This window comes from Chiloscyllium plagiosum, chromosome 6, assembly GCF_004010195.1.
Source record: "Chiloscyllium plagiosum isolate BGI_BamShark_2017 chromosome 6, ASM401019v2, whole genome shotgun sequence".
In the NCBI taxonomy this organism is placed as follows: domain Eukaryota; kingdom Metazoa; phylum Chordata; class Chondrichthyes; order Orectolobiformes; family Hemiscylliidae; genus Chiloscyllium; species Chiloscyllium plagiosum.
In genome coordinates, this window is record NC_057715.1 from 95,695,377 (window position 1) to 95,720,013 (window position 24,637).

Below are 24,637 nucleotides of genomic sequence, written 5' to 3' on the forward strand. Positions count from 1 at the left end.
CTTCCTCTGGCAGCTCATTCCATACATGTACCACACTCTGCATTAAAATGTTGCCCCTCAGGTCTTTATTGTGTCTTTCCCCTCTCACCCTAAACCTATGCCCTCTAGTTCTGGACTCACCCACCCCAGGGAAATGACATTGCCTATTTATCCTACCATGCCCCTCATGATTTTATAAACCTCCATAAGGTCACCCCTCAGCCTCCAACACTCCAGGAAAAACAGCCGGAGCCTATTCAACCTCTCCCTATAGCTCAAATCCTCCAACCCTGGCAACATCCTTGTCAATCTTTTCTGAACCCTTTCAAGTTTCACAATTCCCTTCCGATAGGAAGGAGACCAGAATTGCATGCAATATTCCAAAAGTGGCCTAACCAATGTCCTGTACAACCACAACATGACCTCCCAACTCCTGTACTCAATAATCTGACCAATAAAGGAAAACATACCAAACGATGAGGAACCTTTTTTTTTCATTCAGAGTGGTCAACCTATGGAATTCACTACCACAGCAAGCTGTGGAGACTGGGTCACAGGATATATTTAACATAGAGATTAATAAATGCTTGAGTATTAAAGGACTCAACGAGTAGGGTGAGAAAGTGAGAACACACTCCTTGTTATCTGCAGATTTGCTACCCATGGGTTCGCATACTTGCAAGATCAACCCCAGACCCCATCTCTTTTCGTAGACTCATCCAGTCTGATAGTGCAACACTTTATGGTAGATAGGAGAATTACATGATAGCAGTATCCGCAGATAATGAGGATTTGGTGTATAGCACTGAGATAGATGATTAGTCATAATCATATTGAATTACGGAGCAGGCACAGAGGGCTGAATGGCCTACACTTGCTCCTAGCTTCCATGTTTCTATGCATTGTTTCCCTTACACCTCGTCGGGAAATATCCTTGGATTTCTTTTTGTTATTAGCAAAGGTCCTAATGCAATGCATTTACTGATTGTTATGATACATAGACAAGTAGAGTTGCTACAGCAGCACTTCACAAATCTCAATACAAATTGTTTGCAGCATATCAACAGTAAAGTTGTACACAGTACTTCTCTGGCTTTCGAATTCCGCTCGGCAGTTTCAAAATTTCTCTTTCTTTATATTGTATGCAAAAGAACACATTCAGAACAAACTGTTGTTTGCAAATGCAAAGTGTGAGATTAAATATTTTGCAATAATTCTCAGTAGTCAGAATAAGTCCACTGATGCTGCAAGCCCCGTTCCACCGTCAGGGAATACGGTGGGCCAGGTTGTCCTGGTGATCGGAATCCACTCCAGTAATTTATGTAAGCATTTCTAAATAAAAGATATGCCTCTCAAATTTGACCTCTGACACATCTGGTGCAAACATAACATTTTGTAACCCAGCCATTCTCAAACAGCTCAGTGTTTTGATTTCTTCACATAATGAAGGCATCATACACTGCCATACAATTAAAGCATTATGTCTACATTCTTGCTGGCAGTCGCTGATATGCACTCTAATGCTCTGTGATCAACTACCACCTTTAAGATTAATTGAGTATAAACCCTTTCTATTTATCTTGGTTATTCATTTAATGAGCATTAATGCCACCCAGATGTCAAGAAATTAAGGGAAGTATTGCACCCAACAAAAGCTATTTTTAATTGATGCTTTCTTTCCAAAGGAAAAGCAATTAATGCACTGTCACTCACAATTACTTGGCACTTGATACGTGGGTACAGACTATCAAATCTGGCCATGTTCCCTGATGAATTTAGAAGGACCTAGCACTATGAAAATATATTAATTCTACAGGCTGTAGTTCCTGTTTCAGATATTGGCTATAAAGGCCGAATTCTCGCTCTCGGGTTGAAAGCGCAGAGTAGACTCCTCAATCCCAATTTGGGAGCACGTCCCTCTCTCATTCCATTTTTGGAAATTGGGAATTTTGGGGATGGGGAGTGTTAATATTAATAAAAATGTGGGCTTGCCACCCCAGGAAAGAATACCAAGGCAGCCACAGTGGCTGTTAAGTGCCAAGGTAGGCTGCGCAAAAGGCCCTTATTTTGGGATTTGTAATAGAAAACAAAAATAAAATGCCCTTATGCCCTCACACTACCACTCCCCCCCACCCACCATCACCATGTTATCCATGCCAATTCATGCCATTTCATCTTTTTAGTTCATTCATGGATTGTAACACTGACTAGGTCAGCATTTATTTTCCATCGCAATGGTGCAATTTGCCATTTAAAATAATGGATGATTCCTTCAATGAGTGGGGCATCCACCAGATAAATAAAGATAGCTTCAGTTGTTGGGGGGGGGTGATTACTTTTTTAACATAAGATAGAGTTGTGAGGAAGGCAGTCTTCGCATAATCTCAGGACAGAGTATCCCTCTAGCAATGAGCCTCTAAAATATTTTTTCTCTCCTGATGAATTCAGTGCATCTCCAGCCTGTCTCAGCAGCTACCTGTAGGCACTGTGGGTCCTAAGCTGCTGGCCTGCTGGTTAGACTTATAGATCAAAGAGCTGGGCAACTGTACTGAACAAGATGGCAACCCCAACAGCACCAGCTTGCTGTCATGTATGCCAGTGAACTGCTCATCTGGCCAATAATTCTCCACGAGGAAACATAAGTGTTCAGTTTTATGATTGGTGAGATCAAATCAAGAGAGACTGTAGTTTGTAAACAAATTTAAACAGATGGAACTGTATTTATTTTTAAAAGTGATCCAAGAACAGCCATATGCATCAGTGGGCACTCTAATGCAATGAATGTGAGGAATTGCATTTGTTAAAACAAACAAGGGCAGGATTTATATAATTAATGGTAAGGCCTTGGTGGTGTTGTCAAACAGCTTCAGGTACATAATTTTTGAAATTTGCAGGTGGACAGGCTTTTTAAGGAGACATTTAGCATGCTTGCCTTCATTGCTCAGACCATTGAGTACAGGGGTTGGGACATTATGTTGAGGTTGTACAGGACATTGTTGAGGCCTATTCTAGAGTACTGTGTGCATTTCTCGTCTCCCTGATATAGAAAGGAGACTATTAAACTGGAGGGAGTTCAGAAAAGATTTACCAGGATGTTGCTGGGAATAGAGGGTTTGAGTTCTAAAAGTAGGCTGTATAGGCTGGGATTATTTTCACTAAAACGTAGGAGGTTGAGGGGTAACCTTTTATAGAGGTTTATAAAATCGTGAGAGGAATACATAAGATGAATAGCAAAGGTCTTCTCCCTAAAATGGGTAAGTTCAAAACTAGGGGGCATATTTTTAACATGAGGGGAGAAAAATTTAAAAAGGACACGAGGGGCAACTTTTTTTTTACACAGAGAATGATTAGTGTGTGGAATGAACTGTCAGAGGAAGTAGTGGATGCAGGTACAGTTACAATGTCTAAAAGACATCTGGATAAGTACATGAATAGGAAAAGTTTGGTGGGATATGAGTCAAGCGCAGGCAGGTGGTTCTAGTTTAGTTTGGGTACATGTTCGGCATCATTGGATCAAAGTGTCTGCATCCATGCTGTATGTCTATCTATGATTAATATTGACCAGCACAAAAAAATCAGGGTTCATTGTTCATTTGTGTTAGGTTTGCTGCCTAGATTCTAATGAATGCACTAGAATTGGTTTCACTTTCAGCAACTTCAATAATCTGCTAGTGGTGATATTTCTGAATGTTATCCAACAAACAGAAAATGCACAAAATTACTTGCTGCCTAAAGTGTGAATTAAGACTTCAGAGTAATGGCTCATTCCCACTACAGTCAAATAGCTTGGCAATGCTCCTGTTTAATTTTAATCATTGACGATTGTAGATACTCGGAAGCAGATACTAAGAGATAGGAGCCTCATCAGTGAAAGTTAATAAAAAGCTTTTGTTAAACAAAATCCCAGATCAAGACTCTAAAGCATCTCACAGTTTGAGTCAAAAATGAAAGATTTATCAATCGTATTGACAGAGCACTTAATATGCTACCTTGATATTTTGATTCTTGAATTTAAAAAATTGTTAATATTGCCAATTTGTAAGATTACTTATTTTCACTTAAGGTTTTCATCCAAAATGTACATTGAACACTGAAGAAACGTCTGGATTTTACAAAGAATTTGCAGTTTTGTAAGAGGCCATTCAGCTACACAGATTTATGGTGATGTCTATGTTCTACATGAGGCTACTCCCTTGGTACTTCCCCAGATGCGTGAAAACTGCAATATAAATGTGAGGGGTTGCATTTTGTTACTGATACAATTTGTCAGTCGTAACTGGGTTTAATGGGCCCTATTAGATTCAATTTTTGCCCAGGAATAGTGTTCATGGACCACAGGTCTTAGGTGGCCTCATTGGAGGGTGAGTTCCAAGGCAAGGTAGTTAGAAATCTCTACGAGGTAAAAACAATGACTGCAGATGCTGGAAACCAGATTCTGGATTAGTGGTGCTGGAAGAGCACAGCGGTTCAGGCAGCATCCAAGGAGCTTCGAAATCGACGTTTCGGGCAAAAGCCCTTCCCCGAAACGTTGATTTCGAAGCTCCTTGGATGCTGCCTGAACTGCTGTGCTCTTCCAGCACCACTAATCCAGAAAGAAGTTAGAAACTCTCCTAGGTTCTGTTGAACTTCACTCCAGTCGTTTTAGAAGCTGGAGTTTGGGTTTCCCATCTGTGAGAGCCATGCCTTTCCCATCTGTTGGAAAAGGTATTAACTCATCCTAACTCTGTGAAAACCTCGCCTTTTCTTTATTTCACTCTCTTATATTCCTTTTCACTTCAGGTATGGAGCTAGATTCTTCAGTGTATTTACCCTACTAGACTCAACCACCCCCATATAGTATAATTTTCTTTGGAATTATTTCTTAATTTATTAGTGACTATCTTATATTTATTTCCCATAGTTCTGGAATCGGTGCAGATGCAAGAAATATCTTCACTATTGAATGCCTTTATAAATTTCAAAAACATTTGTCAGATCATCTCTTAGTCTTCTGAGCCCCATGATGATTTGGTCTTTACTAACAGTTGGACTCTTTCTCAATTCTGCCATCATTACATAAACTGGGTCCAGTGCTCCTGAATGCTTTGCAATATAGAGACTAGAATTATGTGCTTAAGTGGGGTCTTACCAATGCTGTATGTAAGTTTAAAATAATGCCTGTTTTTGAATTCTATTCCACTATAGAATGAATCACAGTGCTGTATTTTAATTTTTCCTGGCTATGTTAACCGATTATTTGCTTTTAGTGATCTTTGATTTTGTTCCTTCACCTCATTTAGATTCATGCTTGATGAGGAACATTTCATTGTTTATTCCTCTGATAGAAAATGTCCCATTTCAACACCTGAGTAGTAATAACTGTGGTTCTGCTGGTAGCACTTTTGCTTCTAAGTCTTTGGGTCCTGAGCACGCCAAGACTTAAGGTTAAAAAAAAAATCAAGTTTGAAGTTCCAACATAATTGCGAAGGAATTGCAGAAATATGTAACCTCTTGCAACTAAAATGAGCAGTCTTCTTGAGCAGAGCAATCCAAGACCTCAAGTTAAGACAGCATTTGAAAAGCTGAAGGTGCTCATGCCCAAGAACAAACCCAGAATGTAAAAGAAAAACAAGTAGAGACATCAGAAAGCCTGAAAAATCAAACAAAATACTGACGATCATAACACTTTTTTTTAAGTAACCAGGGACATCAATAGACCTAGTTAAATTACTCTCACTCACAGGATGATGTCCATCTTCTTAAGTGTGACATTGCCATTCATCAATGCCAGAATGAATATTTCCAACAATATCTCAAATAGTGACTGATACTCTCCAGGTTATGCCCCATTACCGTGTGGTAGAATCCATGAAGAGTCCACCATCGATGGGAGAACTGCAAGAAATAATCAAACACTTCAATAAATAACTAAGCCTGCAGCATCAAAGGTATTCCAGCTGAGGTCAGTGGACGTTTGCTCGTATCAAGACTCCAGGCTTTCAATATGCAGATTTGGAGGAAAACCAACTTCGCACTTTCAGGAATGTGACAACTGTAACTACCTCCAAGAAGGGAAATAGATTAGATTCGATTAGATTCGATTACAGTGTGGAAACAGGCCCTTCGGCCCAACAAATCCACACCGACCCGCCGAAGCGAAACCCACCCATACCCCTACATTTACCCCTTACCTAGCACTACGGGCAATTTAGTGTGGCCAATTCACCTGACCCTGCACATCTTTGTGATGTGGGAGGAAACCGGAGCACCCGGAGGAAACCCACGCATAGATGGAAGCTATCAAGGTATTTCTCTGTTGATCATAGCAGGAAAAGTCCTGGCAGAGATTCTACTGAATTGCTTATTTAGGGTAGCTTTGGAAATACTGTCAGTGACACAAAGTAGCTTCAGATCTTCCAGAATAATTTCTGACAAGGTCTTTGTTGCCACATAAATATAAGAAAAATGTTGAAAACAGCACCAGGAATTCTTTATTGCACTCACCAACCTGACCAAAGTGTTCGATTCAGTAAATTGTGAGGGTCTGTGGACTGTTCTACAAAGATTTAGAAATCCATGGAATGTATCATAATCCTGTAATTGCTTCATGATGACTGCAAATGTTGAATGGAAATCGGAAACAGATCTTTTCTAAATCGTGACCAGTGTCGGGCAAGGCTATGTGGTAACTTGTATTCTATTTACAATCTATCTGACAGCCGTTATTCATCTCGCCAAAGAACAATTGTCCTCTGGTGTGAATATAATATATTGCCTAAATACAAACACTAAATGGTGTTCCATAGACATATATAACCTAGTGTGCAGATGATTGCATTGTTGCTGTCACGCTGCACTAGATTTACAAATCAATTTTAATCTCTTCAATACTGCATACAAGAGACTTGGCCTGGGTTGAATATTGGCAATTCAGACCTGATTAGTTAAATATGCCACCTCCAGTATACGTTGAAGATGATAGTCTGAAATATGTTCAGCACTTCCCTACTTTAGCAGGCACCTCTCTCAACAGTAGATCACAAGCAAATCTAACACTGGCTCAACATTCTACAACCATGTAAATGAGAATATAATAATAAAGATCTCCACAACTCAACAAAAGTCCCAGTGTACCAAGCAGTTGCTGTCACCATGCCCCTGTACTGCAGTATTAGCAACACAGAAGAGAAATTTCACCAGCAGTGACTCTCCACAATCCCCTGATTCCATGGGAGGTCAGTTTAACAAATGCTAATATATAAGCAAAGAACTACGGATGTTGGAAACCTGAAACAAAAACAGAAAGTGTTGGAGAAATTCAATAGGTCTGGCAGCAGTTGTAGACAGTCAAACAGAGTTAACATTTTGAGTCAGGTTGTTTCTGTTTCTGAGCAAATACCAATGTCCTTCTTGAAGCCAGCCTTATAAGCATTCAGCAAGACTTCAAAACCAACTGTGACAGACTGGACACGATGTCCAATGGCTGAAAAAGCATCGCCTTCATCAGTTTCCATTTCCTCAATTCTCAAATGTCCAGCATTCCAAGGGAGCACTCTGAAGCTGTTCTAGAAGCTTGACATCATTCACATTAATCAGAGAGGAGCTTACTACAAGCCATTTTAAATTGTTACTTGTTTGTCAAACAGCACCAACTTTTGAGTTCAAATATCTTAATGATGAGGAAAGGTTGCTGCAGATTTGGAACACAGAGGTAAGTAAATCCTGTAGTTTGGGACATATTATCTCATGTGATATCCTGCCCAATCTGTTGGGAGACCTGTAGTCAACAATCCACCAGTTCAGTCACTCGAAGACCCTAGCTGAAAGTTTCAACCCTTATTAGTCATTCTTCAATCAAGGGATTGAAGACTTGCAGACCCTTCAGGCTCTCTGCCTGTATTCCTGATGAAGGGCTTTTGCCCGAAACGTCGATTTTACTGCTCCTCAAATGCTGCCTGAACTGCTGTGCTCTTCCAGCACCACTAATCCAGAATTTAACTCAGTGTCCTGAGTAATATTTATCCCTTAATCAACTTTATTTAAAAAATGAAAGAACTGCAGTTGCTGTGAATCAGAAACAACAGAAGTTTCTGGAAAAGCTCAGCAGGTCTGGCAGCGTCTGTGAAGAGGAATCAAAGTTAACGTTTCTATTCGGTGACCCTCAAGTTCTGAGGAATCACAACACTAACCCTGATTTCACTTGACAGATGCTGCCAGTCCTGCTGAGCTTTTCCCAGCTACTTTTAAAAATTACAATATCACTATTCGCTAACTGCGGAAGTTTCCTGTGTGCAAATTGGCTGCCCTGTTTCCTCCTACAGGACACTGGCGATTCCCTAATGTGCTTAGAGATATTTGCTGGCAAAACAAACTGCAGATGCTGGAATCCAAAGTAGACAGGAAGGAGGCTGGAAGAAACTGCAAGCCAGGCAAGCATCAGTAGGTGAAGAAGTCAACGTTTCAGGTCATGATTTGGAGTTGACAACCATCTGATGAAGGAGCAGCGCTCCGAAAGCTTGTGCTTCCAATTAAACCTGTTGGACTATAACCTGATGTTGTGTGATTTTTAACGTTTCAGGTGTAACCCTTCTTCAGGGTAGGTGTGGGGGGTTGCAGGTAAAGAGGGTGGCGGGAACAGGTATGTGAAGTGGGGACAGGTGAAGACAGGTAGCGGGTACCTGATGAAAGGGGCTATGCCAATACATTCTGTTTTCCCTAAACCGGCGTTCACACATTTATTCTGGTGTGACACTGAGGCGGTAATTTCACTGGCTTTACCTCAGCGGGCCCGTGTTATTTCAGGGGCGGGCTCCCTCTCACTGCGAGCGTCGAACCGATCGAGACATCGATACGACCCAGCTCGATTGCTTCCCACCTCCCCGGGGTTGCCCCTGGCGACGGCCGAGGCCTGGCGTCACTGATAGGGCCCCTCCCCCCTCCCATACCGCTCGAGCGCTTTGACGCCAATGACACGAAGACATTTTCTTCCTCCTTGGTCTTGTTCTCGCCGCTTCGGTGCCGGTAGCAGCCGCTGTAAGTCGCTGTTGGGCGGCGGATCCATGAAGCGGCGTCTGTTTGCTGGTTAATGTTCCACCGCCTCCTTCCCTCCCCACCTCCTCCGGTTTTTTTTTGCCTCTGTGTGTCTCTCTCTCTCACACACACACACACATTGAGTCTGTTGGTGTGTGTTTGAGAGAGGGAGGGGGGGAATAGATATCATGGCGGTGCTCCAGTGACTCTCAGCAAAGACTCAAGATCAGTGTCTTTCTCTCACCGTGCCCCCCCCCGTCTCTGAGTAAAAAGACCAGGACCCCCCATCGTACCGCAGTTTCCTTTTTTTTGTTTCCCTTTCTCTCTTCCCTTCTCTAACCACTCATTCCTCCTTTACATCGGCGGGTGGCAAGGCAGCTTTCTTGGCATTCCCCCCCCCCCCCCTTTCCATCCTCCCAACGTTGGATTTATGATTCCCGTCAGCTCTTCGACATGCAGCCTCCTCCGAGAAAGGTGAGCTCCCAAAACGACATCTTTATTCGCTGTGTGTTGAAATGTCGTATTCGATCGGGGGGGTGGGGAGGAGGTGTTGGAAATACAATGTTTCCAGTGTTCAGATTTAAAAACGGAATTTCTCCCTCCCCAATTTATGTTTTGAATTTAACGACGTGCCAATTTGCTTTGAGTTGCTTTATGAATCCTTTTTCGTGAACATGATTTCTCTCTCTCTGGTGTTTGTGCCGGAATGGCAAGTATGCAGTAGTACGATTGGGTTCGGAATCAGTGGGATTGTTGAGATATTTACATGTGAAAGGTGGGAGAGATGTTGTTTTTTTCTCCTCCTAGAGTGGTTTATTTTTATGTGAAAATATGTTTCTCTTCGACGTTTACATGAAGTGCACTGAAGTAAAGACCAAACTGTACACGATTTTGCTCCTTTTAATTGCTTGAAATCGGAGTCGACATTTCAAGGAATGACGCTTTAGGGGAAGTGGGTAGAATAATTATCTTTAAATCAGTGACTTTTTTGGCTAAAATTGCACGAATTGTCTGAAGTTGATTAAATTGGCAATTGTTGCTGCTTTAAATGTTCTACATGAAATGTTTCGCGCTATTTACATGATTTATGACATATTTTGCCTGTCACAGATGTTGAGTTTGTGCTGCTTCTGGGGAAATTAGCTCAAAATGACACTGAAAACATTCCGACTTTCTTGTACTTATTTTGCATTATCTTGAGTAAACTGGTGGGCTTAGTTGGAAATCATTTTGTCTGTATACATTCATTATTTTTTCAGCCAACTGTATATTTCTTTTTAATCAAAGGTGAAAGTTACTCAAGAACTGAAAAACATCCATGCTGACCAAATGACTAAACTTCAGGCGAAGCATCAGGGAGAGTGTGATTTACTGGAAGATTTGAGGTAGGATTTCCAAATTTTTTGTCTGACTGGAACAGAACAAGAAGATCCTGAATTGTGGAAGTATTAAATAATTTCCTCCTTGTTTTGGCCAAACTGAATAATAAAGATGTGCCAGACTGAAAATACCACAAGTATGTTATTCTCATTATAAGATTAAAAAACATGTTTGTAAATGTACTACTTCTCTGAAATGTATTCATTTCCTCCTCACCTGAAAGAGAGTACTTGTGTTGAATTGCATTAAACATGTGAGAAAATTCACAGGTGTTGACAATTCCATTTACTTTGGAGTTCCTGTATCAATTGTACCTTGAGATGACTTTTGACTATTGTATAGACTATTACTTTACATTATGGCCTGGAAAAGAATTAATCAGTGAGTTTTAAGTTTCCTTTTGTGACACTATGACTGTTACTAATATGTGCACTGCGTAAACATAAGCAGGAAAGCAAATACTGCAGTTCTAGTTTTGCCCTGCATGTGGGTGGCAGTATTAAAACGATAGTTCACTGTCCTTGTTGCATAGCACATTTGCATTTGCTCCAAAAAAATCTGTACTCTTTCTTTAAAACTCAATGTAATGAATCAGTGATCATTTTAAACATTTTTGGTCCCTTTTATTTTAAATTATTACTCTGCATTTAACTGTAGGGCATTGAGTTATTTTGCATTTATTTGTCAATGTATGCTTGTTTTAATCATAATGTAGTTTGAGCTGCACGATAAATTACTTGATGAAATCTGCATATGTATTATGAAATGACAGATGTCTTAAAAACACTTCATGTTGTACTATAACTTAATGTTGTGATTATTGAGTTGGTTTGAGTCAATAGTTGTTTACAATCATTTGGGTAAACTGGAAATAATACATTCACCAGATTATATAATGAAAATGAACAATTCTAAATCTTGCATTCAAGCGAATTAAAAGGTAGATGAAATTTGGGTAAAACCAATTTATTGTGTTCATTATGACAGAAACTAGAGATTGGAGTTCTCACACTTTGCAAATTTCGAGTATTCCTTTCAGCAAACCACAGTGTTTTAAAATGCAAATATAGTACTTTATTTTTTTTCTCCCACCTCACTGAGTAAACAACAACATCTTTTCTTGAAAAGGAACTAGATGCTCTTCCTTTCTTTGATTTATTCATGGGATGTAGATGTCCGTGGCAATGTGCCTGCCACTGGCGAAGTGCCTGTCCCTAATTGCAATTGAGAAAGGGATGGTAAACTGCTGCCTTGGAATGCTGCAGTCCTTACAGGGGACACCACTGTTAGGAAAGGACGTACAGGATTTTGACCTTGTGAAGATGCAACGATATATTTTCAAGCCAGGATGGTGACTGGGAGAGGACCTTGCAAATGTTGCTGTTCCAATGCATCTGCTGTCCTCCTCCTCTTTGTGGTAGAAGTCATGGGTTTGGAGGAAGCTGTTGGAACACCTTTGAACACTTCCTTATTATGTCTTTTTTATTATCAGTGTAATTTTTCTTGATGCAAGGCACCATTGATTTTGGGGAGAAAGTGAGGTCTGCAGATGCTGGAGATCAGAGCTGAAAATGTGTTGCTGGAACAGCGCAGCAGGTCAGGCAGCATCCAGGGAACAGGAGAATCGACGTTTTGGGCATAAGCCTGAAGAAGGGCTTATGCCCGAAACGTCGATTCTCCTGTTCCCTGGATGCTGCCTGACCTGCTGCGCTGTTCCAGCAACACATTTTCAGCTCACCATTGATTTTGGTGCAGTTTTGACTTGTGGAAAGGTCTTTTGTTTTAAAACTTCCATGCAACAATTCTGATTGAGTAAAATAATGTACCATTTTGTTTAGGCCCTACATTGGCCTGATCCCAGACTAATTACTTGCTTTGCTCACCATTCCATCCAATGCTCCAAGCAACCCAAATCAGGAACCTGGGTTGACTTAAATGACCTCAGTCACCTCACCTGAAATCTGGAAATATTCGAAATCTGGCACAGTCTCAGTACTAAAGAGCAGAGGATTTGAGATACTGTACCTGAAAGTTGGTAACTAATTTAAAGTATTTGGAGTGTATTTAAAGAACTAACATTTATATTTCAGATATAGATTTTAGTTTTCAGTGACACATGTCCAATAAATAGATTTTCTTTTCATTTAAAAAAATGCATTATGTATTCATATCATGCTTTTCATGACCCTGGGTTTAAGTACTTTTGAAGTTTAGTCATGTTGTAATGTAGAAGGAGAAAGCGAGGACTGCAGATGCTGGAGATCAGAGCTGAAAAATGTGTTGCTGGAAAAGCGCAGCAGGTCAGGCAGCATTCAAGGAGCAGGAGAACCGACGTTTCGGGCATAAGCCCTTCTTCAGGAGTAGGTTCTTTGCTTTTTGTTTTTGAGTTGGCTTATCAACAGTTATGAAATTATATTTTCAGACCTATAACATAAATATCTGTTTGTAATTATAGTGTGCTCACATTGAGGCTACATAATTTTTTTAAAAATAAAGTTCAGTTTTCAAAGTAGTACCCTCTTTGCAGGAATCCTGATTTTAGTCCCTTTTTATTCTCATTTTTTTCCCTTATTTTTTGAAAGGGAAAAGAATGTTTTAATCAATTTTAGTGGATTTATTGAGCTTCACTGTAAAGTGCTTTTATTAATGTAGGAACAGATTATATCTGGCGTTCAGAATGGCATCTCCATGCTTTTCCCATGTTGTCATAGAACCTGTCATAATTCACTGTCATTTTAAAGCTACAGTTTCCCTTTTTCTTTTCAATAATGTTTAGATTTTCAGAATAGTTACAACAAGATGGAAGTGAGGCAGTTCAGTCAATCGTGCTTGTCAATGAGCAATTCTCCTAGTGCCATTCCCCATTTCCCAACTCTGCACATTCTTCATCTAAACTAACAGGCTTGTTGAAGCTATGAGTAATGGCTTTTCTACTTTAGTTAGTTATCATGAGAAATATTTGGAACCTCTTCCATTCGCTTTACAGGGGACAAGTTTTTGTTTTGGAGTAAAAGAGTAAGATGAGAATAGAATTAAATTCCACCTGCTTTTGTGACAATAAATAACTATCAGTGTGTCTTTTGTGGAACCCCCACTTGATGTACTGTTGTTAGGCTACTGCTTTTGGGATCCTTCATAGTGGTCTGAGAAGCTGTTGAATTATATTCGCTATGCATATTGTAGTGATCCTTGTAGAGATTAACAAAGAAATAACTAAATTTACTTAACCTCTGTGAGAAAATCATGCAGAAGATTTTATTTTTTCTAACTTGCTCTTTAACAATTAAACCAAAGTCAAGAGTTTAAATATGACTTATCAGAAAAATTGTCATAATATATTCTATAAATAACATAATATAGCAGTTGCAGCAAAGCTAGATCTCTCCAACTTCTCACCAGCCCACAAAACATATGTGGCACTAATTTCAGCCATAAAAATTGTTGAAAGATTTTCAACTTCATCAGAGAATTCCAGCTCCTTCACTTTGAGGATTTAACTACAAATTCTATTCCAACAGCCACTCCCAAGTGACCCAGTTTCAACAAACACAATCTTCACCAAAATTATATTTATCATATCTTCATCTTACCTAAAGACAATCTTGATGGCATGGATCAATCTAAGTCATCTTTATCCAAATGCTTGGTCATGACTCTGTTTTTTTTTGTATGGCCAACTTTTAAAAATAATTGACATAGTGGGGGTAACCTTATTTTCCCTTCAGTCTGCTTTGAGACTCAGCCTTTATGTGCATTGCACCTCCAGATTTTTGAGTTCCTGTGGCCTCTGGCCAGACCTGCTAAGTTTTGTCAGCACTTTGTGTTTGTTTCAGATTTCCAGCATCCACAGTATTTTATTTTTAATATGACTGAGACCATATGGAACAAGAGATGGTTACATCTTAATGATGGGACAGTTGGGTGAGAACTTGAATGAGTCTGTGTATATATTGGGGACAAGTGATAAGTGGAGTTAGTTTTGTGATGTATAAGCAGAAATAAAACTACCTGAAAAGATACATGCATTAACTGTCTAGCCAGTTTTTACCCTCTGGTGTTTAACACCTCAGGTTGTTCACCTATTAAAATCTAGAAATCAGTTAAATTGCCAGTCTTGATGCATATATTATAATAGCCCAAAGATGATGAGCTCATATAAAATTTTAAGAACTCAGTAAGCGTACTTTGTGTAATATTGTGTTTCATAATATCTGCTGGCATAGAATGCAAATATGAAGAAAGACTGAAAAAGCTGTATTTTCTTTGATAGAATGCCCCTAACATTGAAACAATGTAATAGTTTTAAAATTATGAAAGAAGGTATGCAGGGAGTAAGAAGCAGACCATAATTGAAGTAACAAGATGTATCAAAGGTATGTAATTGACTGTAAGACATTTGGACCAAAAAGTAAGGGCAGTGTCATTTGTGAAACTGTGGAATTCACTTCCAGGGCTAGTGATTGAGGCAGGAAATAGGTCGTCATCTAAGACTGGATTCGCTAGGTGTCTGAAGGAATGAGAGATATAGTTGGACAAATGGGATTAGAAATATTTCCTTGTATAGAAATTAATGCTGGCATTGACTGTTGGCCTAAATGGCTTATTTCTTTGTAATTTTTGTTGATAAAAATAAACGTTTGTATATTGACAAAATCAAATCTTGATGAACATTTTGTGTTATTTAAATGATTGAATTTTTCAGACCATTGAAATAATTTTCCCAACCTGAAAGTTTTCTCCTTTCCTGTGGGGAAAATATGAGTCTGTTATTTAGTGTTCCCCATTATCTATACAATACTTTGAATTCGGTTTATGGGAAAATTTGTACATGGAACCACTATCCTTTTTTGCCTTCCTTCCTCTTCAAAAGTCTGTTCAACAGAATGAAAATTTGAAAATCATTGTACAGCGTGACTACACTATTGGTTAATTTTTGAAAGCAAATCAGTATATAAATATCAATGCAAGATTCTTGAGATCTTTTTCAAAGGAGGAGGAGGTGTCATTTATATTTGGTATTACAACTTGCTCAATAAGTTGCAACATAAACAGCGATATACATTTTTAATATACATTCTTGGAAAAGAACACCAATCTTAATTGTTAATTTTGTTGCTCTGAATGTGGATGCTCCTTGAGCTGCTGAATATTCCAAGCATTTTCTGGGGGGGGGGGGGTTCCCAGATTTTCAGCATCCACACTTTTGCTGATTTTGTATATTTTGTTTGTGATGCATTTAATTGATCTACATGGAACATGTCATGTATATATAATTAGGAGGAGGATCTCTTGTTCAAGATCATCACTTGGGTGACAAATATTTTCAGCCAAGCTTGGATCTTATCCAAGTTCTCCTGTGGTTGGCGTGGATTGCTTAATTTTCAGAGAAGTTGATAATGAAAGTGAACATCGATTTGTCAGTGCACTCTATGTTTAATCTCATGATTAAGGGAAAAGGTCTGCAAATACTGCCTTTTCAGTGAGGCTGATTCAGTGCTGTGTTTAGGAATGTAAAACTATTGAGCATGTATTGACTAAGTGTGGACAATTGAAAGGATGGTTATCACTCTAAACTCTTAGTGTTAAACGGCGTAAGATTTGTTCTAAAACATAATTGGTATTAGCGAGTTTTGAGAAGATTTGTAGCTCAGGTTGAGGTTTTGGATGTAGGTTTGCTCACTGAGCCGGAAGGTTCATTTCTAGACCTACTAGGTAACATCTTCAGTGGGCCTCAAGCGAAGCAATGCTGCAAATTCATGCTTTCGATATATATGTTTGAGTTTCATTGGGTTGGTGATGGCATTGCCAGTGGTGATGTTATTTCCTGTGGTGAAGTAACTTTCTGTTCCTTTTCTCAGGAGGTGGTAGATGGGGTCTAACTCGATGTGTTTGTTGATAGAGTTCCGGTTGGAATACCATGCTTCTAGGAATCCACATGCATGTCTTTGTTTGGCTTGTCCTAGGATAGATGTGTTGTCCCAGTCGAAGTGGTGTCCTTCCTCATCTATATGTGAGGATACCAGTGAGAGAGGGTCATGTCTTTTTGTGGCTAGTTGGTGTTCATATGTCCTGGTTGTTAGTTTTCTGCCTGTTTGTCCAATGTAGTGTTACTTGCACAGTATTTTGTTAATGACGTTAGTTTTGCTCATTGTCTTTGTAGGGTCTTTCATGTTCATTGGCTGCTGTTTTAGTGTGTTGGTGGGTTTGTGTGCTACAATGATGCCAAGGGATCTGAGTAGTCTGGCAGTCATTTCCGAGATGTCTTTGATGTAGGGGAGAGTGGCTGGGGTTTCTGGATGTGTTTTGTCTGCTTGTTTGGGTTTGTTGCTGAGAAATTGGCGGACTGTGTTCATTGGGTACTCATTCTTTTTGAATACACAGTATAGGTGATTTTCCTCTGCTCTGTGTAGTTCCTCTGTGCTGCAATGTGTGTTGGCTCGTTGATATAATGTTCTGATGCAGTTTCGTTGCTTCAGTTGCAAAAACCCAAACAAGCAGACAAAACTCATCCAGAAATCCTAGCCACTCTCCCCTACACCAAAGACATCTCTGAAATGACTGCCAGACTACTCAGACTCCTTGGCATCATGGTAGCCCACAACTCACCAACACACTAAAACAGCAGCTAATGAACTTGAAAGACCCTATACAGACAATGAGCAAAACTAACGTCATTTACAAAATACCATAACAAACGCTATTGGACAAACAGGCAGAAAACTAACAACCAGGATACATGAACACCAACTAGCCACAAAAAGACATGACTCTATCTCACTAGTATCCTCCCATACGGATGAGGAAGGACACCACTTTGACTGGGACAACACATCTATCCTAGGACAAGCCAAATAAAGACGTGCATGAGCGTTCCTAGAAGCATGGCATTCCAACTGGAACTCTATCAACAAACACATTGAGTTAGACCCCTTCTTCCAGCCCCCTGAGAAAAGGAACAGGAAGTGACTTCACCACAGGAAATAACATCACCACAGGAAATGCCATCACCATCCCAAAGAAACCCAAACATATAAATACAAAGCAGGAATTTTTAGCATTGCTTCGCCTGAGGCCCACTGAAGATGTTACCTAGTAGGGTAACAAAATGTCTGGAAATGAACCTTCCAGCTCAGCGAGCAAACCTACATCCAACGCAATTGGTATAGAGAGCAGATAATTGTGGTCAGATTCCTGGTCAGTGTGTTATCGATCGAAGAACCAAGTGGATTTCGATTTCTTCACCAAAGGGGTAAGAAAAAATAAATTGAGATTTTCCGAAAGCCATATTCTTGTATTAATTCTGATTGGGATGCGAATATGCAATGTATTAAATGAATGCTTATTGGTGTTGCAATGCAGTTGTGAAGGTGCTTGCCAGATGATGTCAATTTATATGTAATAAGAATTTTTTTTTCAAATTCTTTCACTGTGTGTGGGTATTGTCAGTATCTGTTGTCTGTCCTTTATTTGCCTTTTGATGAGTTTGTGATGAGCTACTTTCTTGAACTGCTGAAGTTTGTGTGGTACACCCCTAGTACTGTTAGGAAGAGAGTTCTCTGATGTATGATTATAACTTTGTTTATTTATCGGCATTTAGTTAGAAATAGCAATATGGTTCGGATGCTTATCATGGAGAGAAACCTGCAACTGGTGGTGTTCACCTGCATTTGCTGCCTTTTTCTATCTAATAGGTCTCCCATTTAATTAATAGCAAGATTTCAATTCATGGCTAAAGTTGTAATTGTGATTAATTTACCTACAATAATTTTGTTTCAGAAGGCATAAAGACATGACAGCTCACAGGAGGCCACTTGGTCCGTTAAGTCCAAAGTGGCTCATTTATTATGATCCCAGTTGACAGATATTAAAATGAAATCTGCCTTGATAGACCATAAGTTTTATTTTTGCCACACGTTTACCATGATGGGCAGTCATTGAACATATTCCCAAGAGGATACTTTAAACAAAAAAGCAAAGAAGTTTTTACACAAAAAAAGAAAAGAAAACTACTTGTATCACAGTTTATCAGAGCTTTTGAAATGGTCTTGTTTCATATAAGAAATAAAGATTCTATCCTTTTACGTGAAACAGCAACCTCTCAAATACTTAAACCTCTGGTCATACTGTCTTCACCCTGAAGTTCCTTCTTCAGTTATCATGGTTGTGTTTAATATCTGGAGCTTTCTTCTTACTTTTAAACACTTGCACAACAAGCACATGGGTTTCTCATACCTCCAACTTCCAGCAGTTTTATTCTTCTGGAATTTTTTCTAAGCCACTCGGGACTTCTTCCCCAGCCCTTGAGTTTTGAATTTTGCTAGACTGGCAGCATTTTTATTCAGACTTAATCTGCACACTACTAACCTTTTGGGTAATGCAGTCTTTGTATAATACTGGATTATACAACAGCTTTTTCTTTTCCTTTTCACCTTGTTTCTCACGCATGGAACTCTACTCTTTATGCTCTACTGTTAGGCTGTAAACCTCATTAAATCAGTACACAGGTATATCAACAACCACAGATGCCTGCATTGCTCCCATAATAAATTTAAAATGAAACTAAACCCATGTCACTCTTTCTTAACACACAATGTAAAAACGTAAGTCAAACTTGAAGCCATGCATGGTTCTTGACTTTCGAACTCCAGTTTGCAAAGAGCAATAGTAATACACGTTGAATCATCTTCATACTTTTTTTTAATGCAGCAGTCCAATCAATTCCAATCCCCTGCTATATCCTTATTGCTCTGCAGGCTTATTTCCCTTCAGCCCATCCAACCTCCTTTTGAAATTATTTAATTATCTGCTGCCGCGACCCTCGTAGCATGTCATTACCTCTCAGTGCATTGTCACATTCCTCTGCATCTTTTGTCCAAAACATTAAATCTGTGTCTCCTAGTTTTTATATTGTTACTAATGGTAACTGATTTTCTTCATCCCCCTATTTAACCTGTTTATAATCTTGTCCACCTTTATCAAATGTCGCCTCAATCCTCTTTGCCTCAAAGAATTCAGACCAAGATTCTCCACTCCTAACCCTGTAAATAATATCCCCCTTCCCTGGAATCTTCCATATCTTTTGATTCTGCATTTACTGGTGCGCACATTATTGATAGTCTTTCAAATGTTTCAAGAGGCACTAACAGGAATATCTAGATTGCAACCCAGCAAAATTTCTATTGTGTAAACATTATACTTTGACATTTTATGCCTGCAATGCAATCAGTTTTCTATAATGTTCTTGTGAAAGACATATTATTCAAGAAAAAATTGTGTTCTTAATGGTACTAGAAAAAATGTTGATTAAAAAGCAATCACTTGTGCTTTTCTTTCCTGACCTTGATAATGTAACCTTTTCTCAAGCACAGATCCCAGGAATTTGCAAGCAGTTGTCAATCTATCAAAACTCTCCTTGTCACTTAGCCTCTGCTGTTGGAATATGCCTATGCAGGGACATTAAAAGAACAGATCAAGTTAAACGGTCAGCGATAGGACTTAAATATCACAGGTTTTTGAAATTAATACTCAGCTAACCTATCTAATTTAAAAAGAAGCTGGATATCTATATTAAAAGTTAAAAATATAGCCAGATGATTTTACTGAGTAGAGCCAAGGGACCATTATCTGTGGTCTGCAGTTATTATTGAAAGTTGTTATGACGTTACATTGAAGTCTTAATATACTTTGGAGAAATTTAATGCATTTTGGGCATTTTTAATCTTATCACATAATTTAAGAAATAAGTCCATGAGTTTATACAAGTGTGGCTTTTTGTGGGTGAGAGTTTCCTGGATTGAAATAGGTTTAGATTTTCCAATATGATCTTGGTATGTTTTTCCTGTTACTTTGAGGCAGAGTTGTAAGAGTTCCTGTCTTGGTGGATATAATTACCAATTTACATATAAGAACAAATTACTGTGAATGCTGAATATTGAAATATTCATTTAATCTAACAGTATCTGAATGAATGAATAAATGATTTATTGTCACATATGTCTTGAAGATGCAGTGAAAAGTGTTCTGTTGCCACAATCCAGTGCCATTTTGAAGTACAATAATGATTAAAGAAATTACTTAAATAAGATCCCATCTTCTGTTGCAATTGGGGTCTGGAGCACATTGGTTTGGCCATATTTGGAATACTGCATTCAGTTCTGGTCTCCCTGCTTTAAGAAAGATGTTGTGAAACTTGAAAGGGTTCAGAAAATATTTACAAGGATGTTGTCAGGGTTGGAGGATTTGAGCTATAGGGAAAGGATGAATAATAGACTTCAGTACTTGGGAGACATCATATCACTTCTGTGCACCAGTAACTTGTTCAAATTTGTTACTGGAGTTGATGAGTGAAAGGATAATTTCAAATGTTAAATATATGATGTCATCACAAAAAATCTGATTGCTTTTAAGGAAATACTGAAATTGTAGTCAGGAGGTTTGCTAGCAGTAGTATGGCTACATTCTCAACAACAAAGCTGGAATTAACATCAAGTGATATTGGACCTAGTTTTAAAAATGGAAAATATTGATCTATTTAAATCAAGCAATGACTAGTGTAACTACCGTCCGATGTTATAGGGCAGCAACAAGTTATTCAGCCAATAGAACTGTGTGAGCTTTCTCCCCATGCCTGTAGCCCCACCAACATGTTCTTCTGTTTGATTCTCATGTTTATTTAGTTTCCCTTAATTTCACCTTTCCCAGTTGTTTCAATTACTTGCGGTCATCTGTTATGTCTTCTAACTCGTCTCTGATTTGAAAGTTTTCTCCTGAATTCTGATTAAGACTTATTTTGGACTAAACGAATGTAAACCAAACAAACAATCAATCAAACACGTTACCTCAGTGTAAGGGTTTTAGTTTGAAAGTTCCAGACCAGAAGTGTTTAGTTAAAACCTGAAACAGTTATTTGAAGCTGAGAACATCCACGTTCAGTTGTGTGAATTGCCAAAGAAAATGCTGTCAAACTCTCATGACTGAAAATTGGAAGAAATGGATCTGTCGAATCTATAGATGTGATCGAAAAGGGAACTCTGAGAATATTTGCGTACTAAGAAGTGATGGTGTTCGAAATAGGTGGGATTGTATTTTTGCCATATGTTTCAGGGTCTTTGAATTTTATGTAAATAGCCTATTTTATCTCTGTTTTTATTGTTAGAATGGAATCTACTATATCCATGCTTGTGTTTCAGTGGAAGACCACCTAGTTGAAAAGAAATCTGTCAAGGCTCAAATATTCTGAATTCAAATATTCCCATTTTGATCACATCTATAGATTTCAATTTTAAATCTAATCCATTCAGTAATAATATCACCTGGGATCATAAAACTGCTTTATAGAGTTATAGAGATGTACAGCATGGAAACAGACCCTTCGGTCCAACACGTCCATGCCGACCAGATATCCCAACCCGATCTAGTCCCACCTTCCAGCACCCGGCCCATATCCTTCCAAGCCCTTCCTATTCATATACCTATCCAAATGTCTCATAAATGTTGCAATTGTACCAGCCTCCACCACTTCCTCTGGCAGCTCATTCCATATACGTACCACCCTCTGCGTGAAAAAGTTGCCCTTTAGGTGTCTTTTATATCTTTTCCCTCTCATCCTAAACCTATGCCCTCTAGTTCTGGACTCCCCAACTCCAGGCAAGTCTAAATTTGTCTATTTATCCTATCCATGCTCCTCATAATTTTGTAAACTTCTATAAAGTCACCCCTCAGCCTGTGACGCTCCAGGGAAGACAGCCCCAGCCTGTTCAGCCTCTCCCTATAGCTCAAATCCTCCAACCCTGGCAACATCCTTGTAAATCTTTTCTGAACCCTTTCTAGTTTCACAACATCTTTCCGATAGGAAGGAGACTAGAATTGCACGCAGTATTCCAACAGTGGCCGAACCAATGTCCTGTACAGCTGCAACATGACCTCCCATCTCCTGTAGTCAATATTCTGACCAATAAAGGAATGCATACCAAACACCTTCTTCACTATCCTATCTACCTGCGACTCCACTTTCAAGAGCTATGAACCTGCACTCCAAGGTCTCTTTGTTCAGCGACACTCTCTAGGACTTTACCATTAAGTGTATAAGTCCTGCTAAGATTTGCTTTCCCAAAATGCAGCACCTCGCATTTATCTGAATTAAACTCCATCTGCTACCTCTCTGCCCATTGGCCCATCTGATCAAGATCCTATTGTAATCTAAGGTAACCTTCTTCGCTGTCCACTACACCTCCAATTTTGGTGTCACCTACAAACTTACTAACTGTACCTCTTATGCTCGCATCCAAATCATTTATATAAAATGACAAAAAGTAGGGGACCCAGCACCGATCCTTGTGGCACTCCACTGGTCACAGGCCTCCAGTCAGAAAACCTAACATCCACCACTCCCTTCTGTCTTCTACCTTTGAGCCAGTCCTGTATCCAAATGGCTAGTTCTCCCTTTATTCCATGAGATCTAACCTTGCTAATCAATCTCCCATGGGGGAACCTTGTCGAACACCTTACTGAAGTCCATATAGATCACATCTACCGCTCTGCCCTCAATCTTCTCTGTTTCTTCTTCAAAAAACTCAATCAAGTTTGTGAGATATGATTTCCCACACACAAAGCCATGTTGGCTATCCCTAATCAGTCCTTGCCTTTCTAAATACATGTACACCTCGTCCCTCAGGATTCCCTCCAACAACTTGCCTACCACCGACATCAGGCTCACTGGTCTATAGTTCCCTGGCTTGAGAGGTGGGGGAGTGGCATTTTTGATAAGGGATAGCATTACAACTGTACTGAGGGAGGATACTCCCAGAAATACATTCAGGGAAGTTATTTGGGTGGGACTGAGAAATAAGAAAAGGATGATCACCGATTTGGGATTGTATTGTAGACACCCCCCCCCCAAATAGTCAGAAGGAAATTGAGAAACAAACTTGTAAGGAGATCTCAGCTATCTCTAAGAATAATAGGGTAGTTATGGTAGGGGATTTTAACTTTCCAAACATAGATTGGGACTGCCATAGTGTTAAAGGTTTAGATGGAGAGGAATTTGTTAAGTGTATACAAGACAATTTTCTGATTCAGTATGTGGATGTACCTACTAGAGACGGTGCAAAACTTGACCTACTCTTGGGAAATAAGGCAGGGCAGGTGACTGAGGTGTCGGTGGGGGAGCACTTTGGGGCCAACAACCATAATTCCATTCGTTTTAAAATAGTGATGGAAAAGGATAGACCAGATCTAAAAGTTGAAGTTCTCAATTGGTGAAAGGCCAATTTTGACGCTATTAGGCAAGAACTTTCGAAAGCTGATTGGGGGCAGATGTTCGCAGGTAAAGGAACGGCTGGAAAATGGGAAGCCTTCAGAAATGAGATAACGAGAATCCAGAGAACGTATATTCCTGTCAGGGTGAAAGGAAAGGCTGGTAGGTATGGGGAATGCTGGATGACTAAAGAAATTGAGGGTTTGGTTAAGAAGAAGGCAGCATATGTAAAGTATAGACAGGAGAGATCGAGTGAATCCTTAGACAAGTATAAAGGCAGTAGGAATATACTTAAGAGGGAAATCAGGAGGGCTCCGATGCCAAAATATCTTCCCTTAGATAAAGGGCTCAACGGTATTCACAGTATTCCAGCCTTCGTCTGATTTGGATTTGTTTGAGCAATACCTTGATTTTTAAAATCTCATCCTTTATTTTCAAATTTCTCCATGGTCTTGTTCTTTACAACATCACCTCCAGATTTCTGCTCACCTTTAATTCTGGTTTCTTGTACATTTTCTGCTTTAAATGCTTCACATTTTTCTTTGTCATCAATCCTTTCACCAATCTTGGGATGTCTGTCTGTTTTTCTTTGTTGTCAACATCCTGAAATTTTATATCAAACCGTACTGTGGGAGCTCCTTCAACTACCTACAATGAAGAAAGTGTCTTGTCTTTTGTAAACTCTCATCCTTCAAGAAGTATAAATGCCTTGGTATACATCACTGTTATATTGTGCAAACTACAAAAAAATATTTTTTGTAATGTGATTATACATTGTAGTTTATTTACCTAGCTTCTTCTGTCATTAATTTTCTCTGTACACCTTTTAATGCGATTGGGTTTCAATTGAACAATATTGCTGGGCTGTTGGACACTGACAGCCTGAAATACATTGCACTAGTTACAGTACTGAACTTAAATTTTGAATAATAAAATTTTATTTATATACCATTGCTTAGTGCATTAATATTTTTAAAAAATTATGGTCTACAGGGTCAACTGTGTTGCACTAGT

General features: G+C 39.2%; 1 protein-coding gene across 5 annotated transcripts in view; it reads left to right on the forward strand.

The window, feature by feature from the left end:
• Positions 1–8,947: 8,947 nt before the first annotated feature.
• LOC122550843 (F-BAR and double SH3 domains protein 2-like) overlaps positions 8,948–24,637 on the forward strand; it is a 229,516-nt gene continuing 213,826 nt past the window's right edge. For 4 of the 5 annotated variants that reach the window (XM_043692169.1, XM_043692170.1, XM_043692172.1 and 1 more), the window contains exons 1-2: positions 8,948–9,462; positions 10,276–10,373. In XM_043692169.1, the coding sequence (XP_043548104.1) occupies positions 9,442–9,462; positions 10,276–10,373 (119 nt within the window). In that variant the 5' untranslated portion in view covers positions 8,948–9,441. Of the gene's footprint in view, positions 9,463–9,708; positions 9,764–10,275; positions 10,374–24,637 lie in introns of those variants that run through there. The other variant, XM_043692171.1, reaches the window with a different exon arrangement.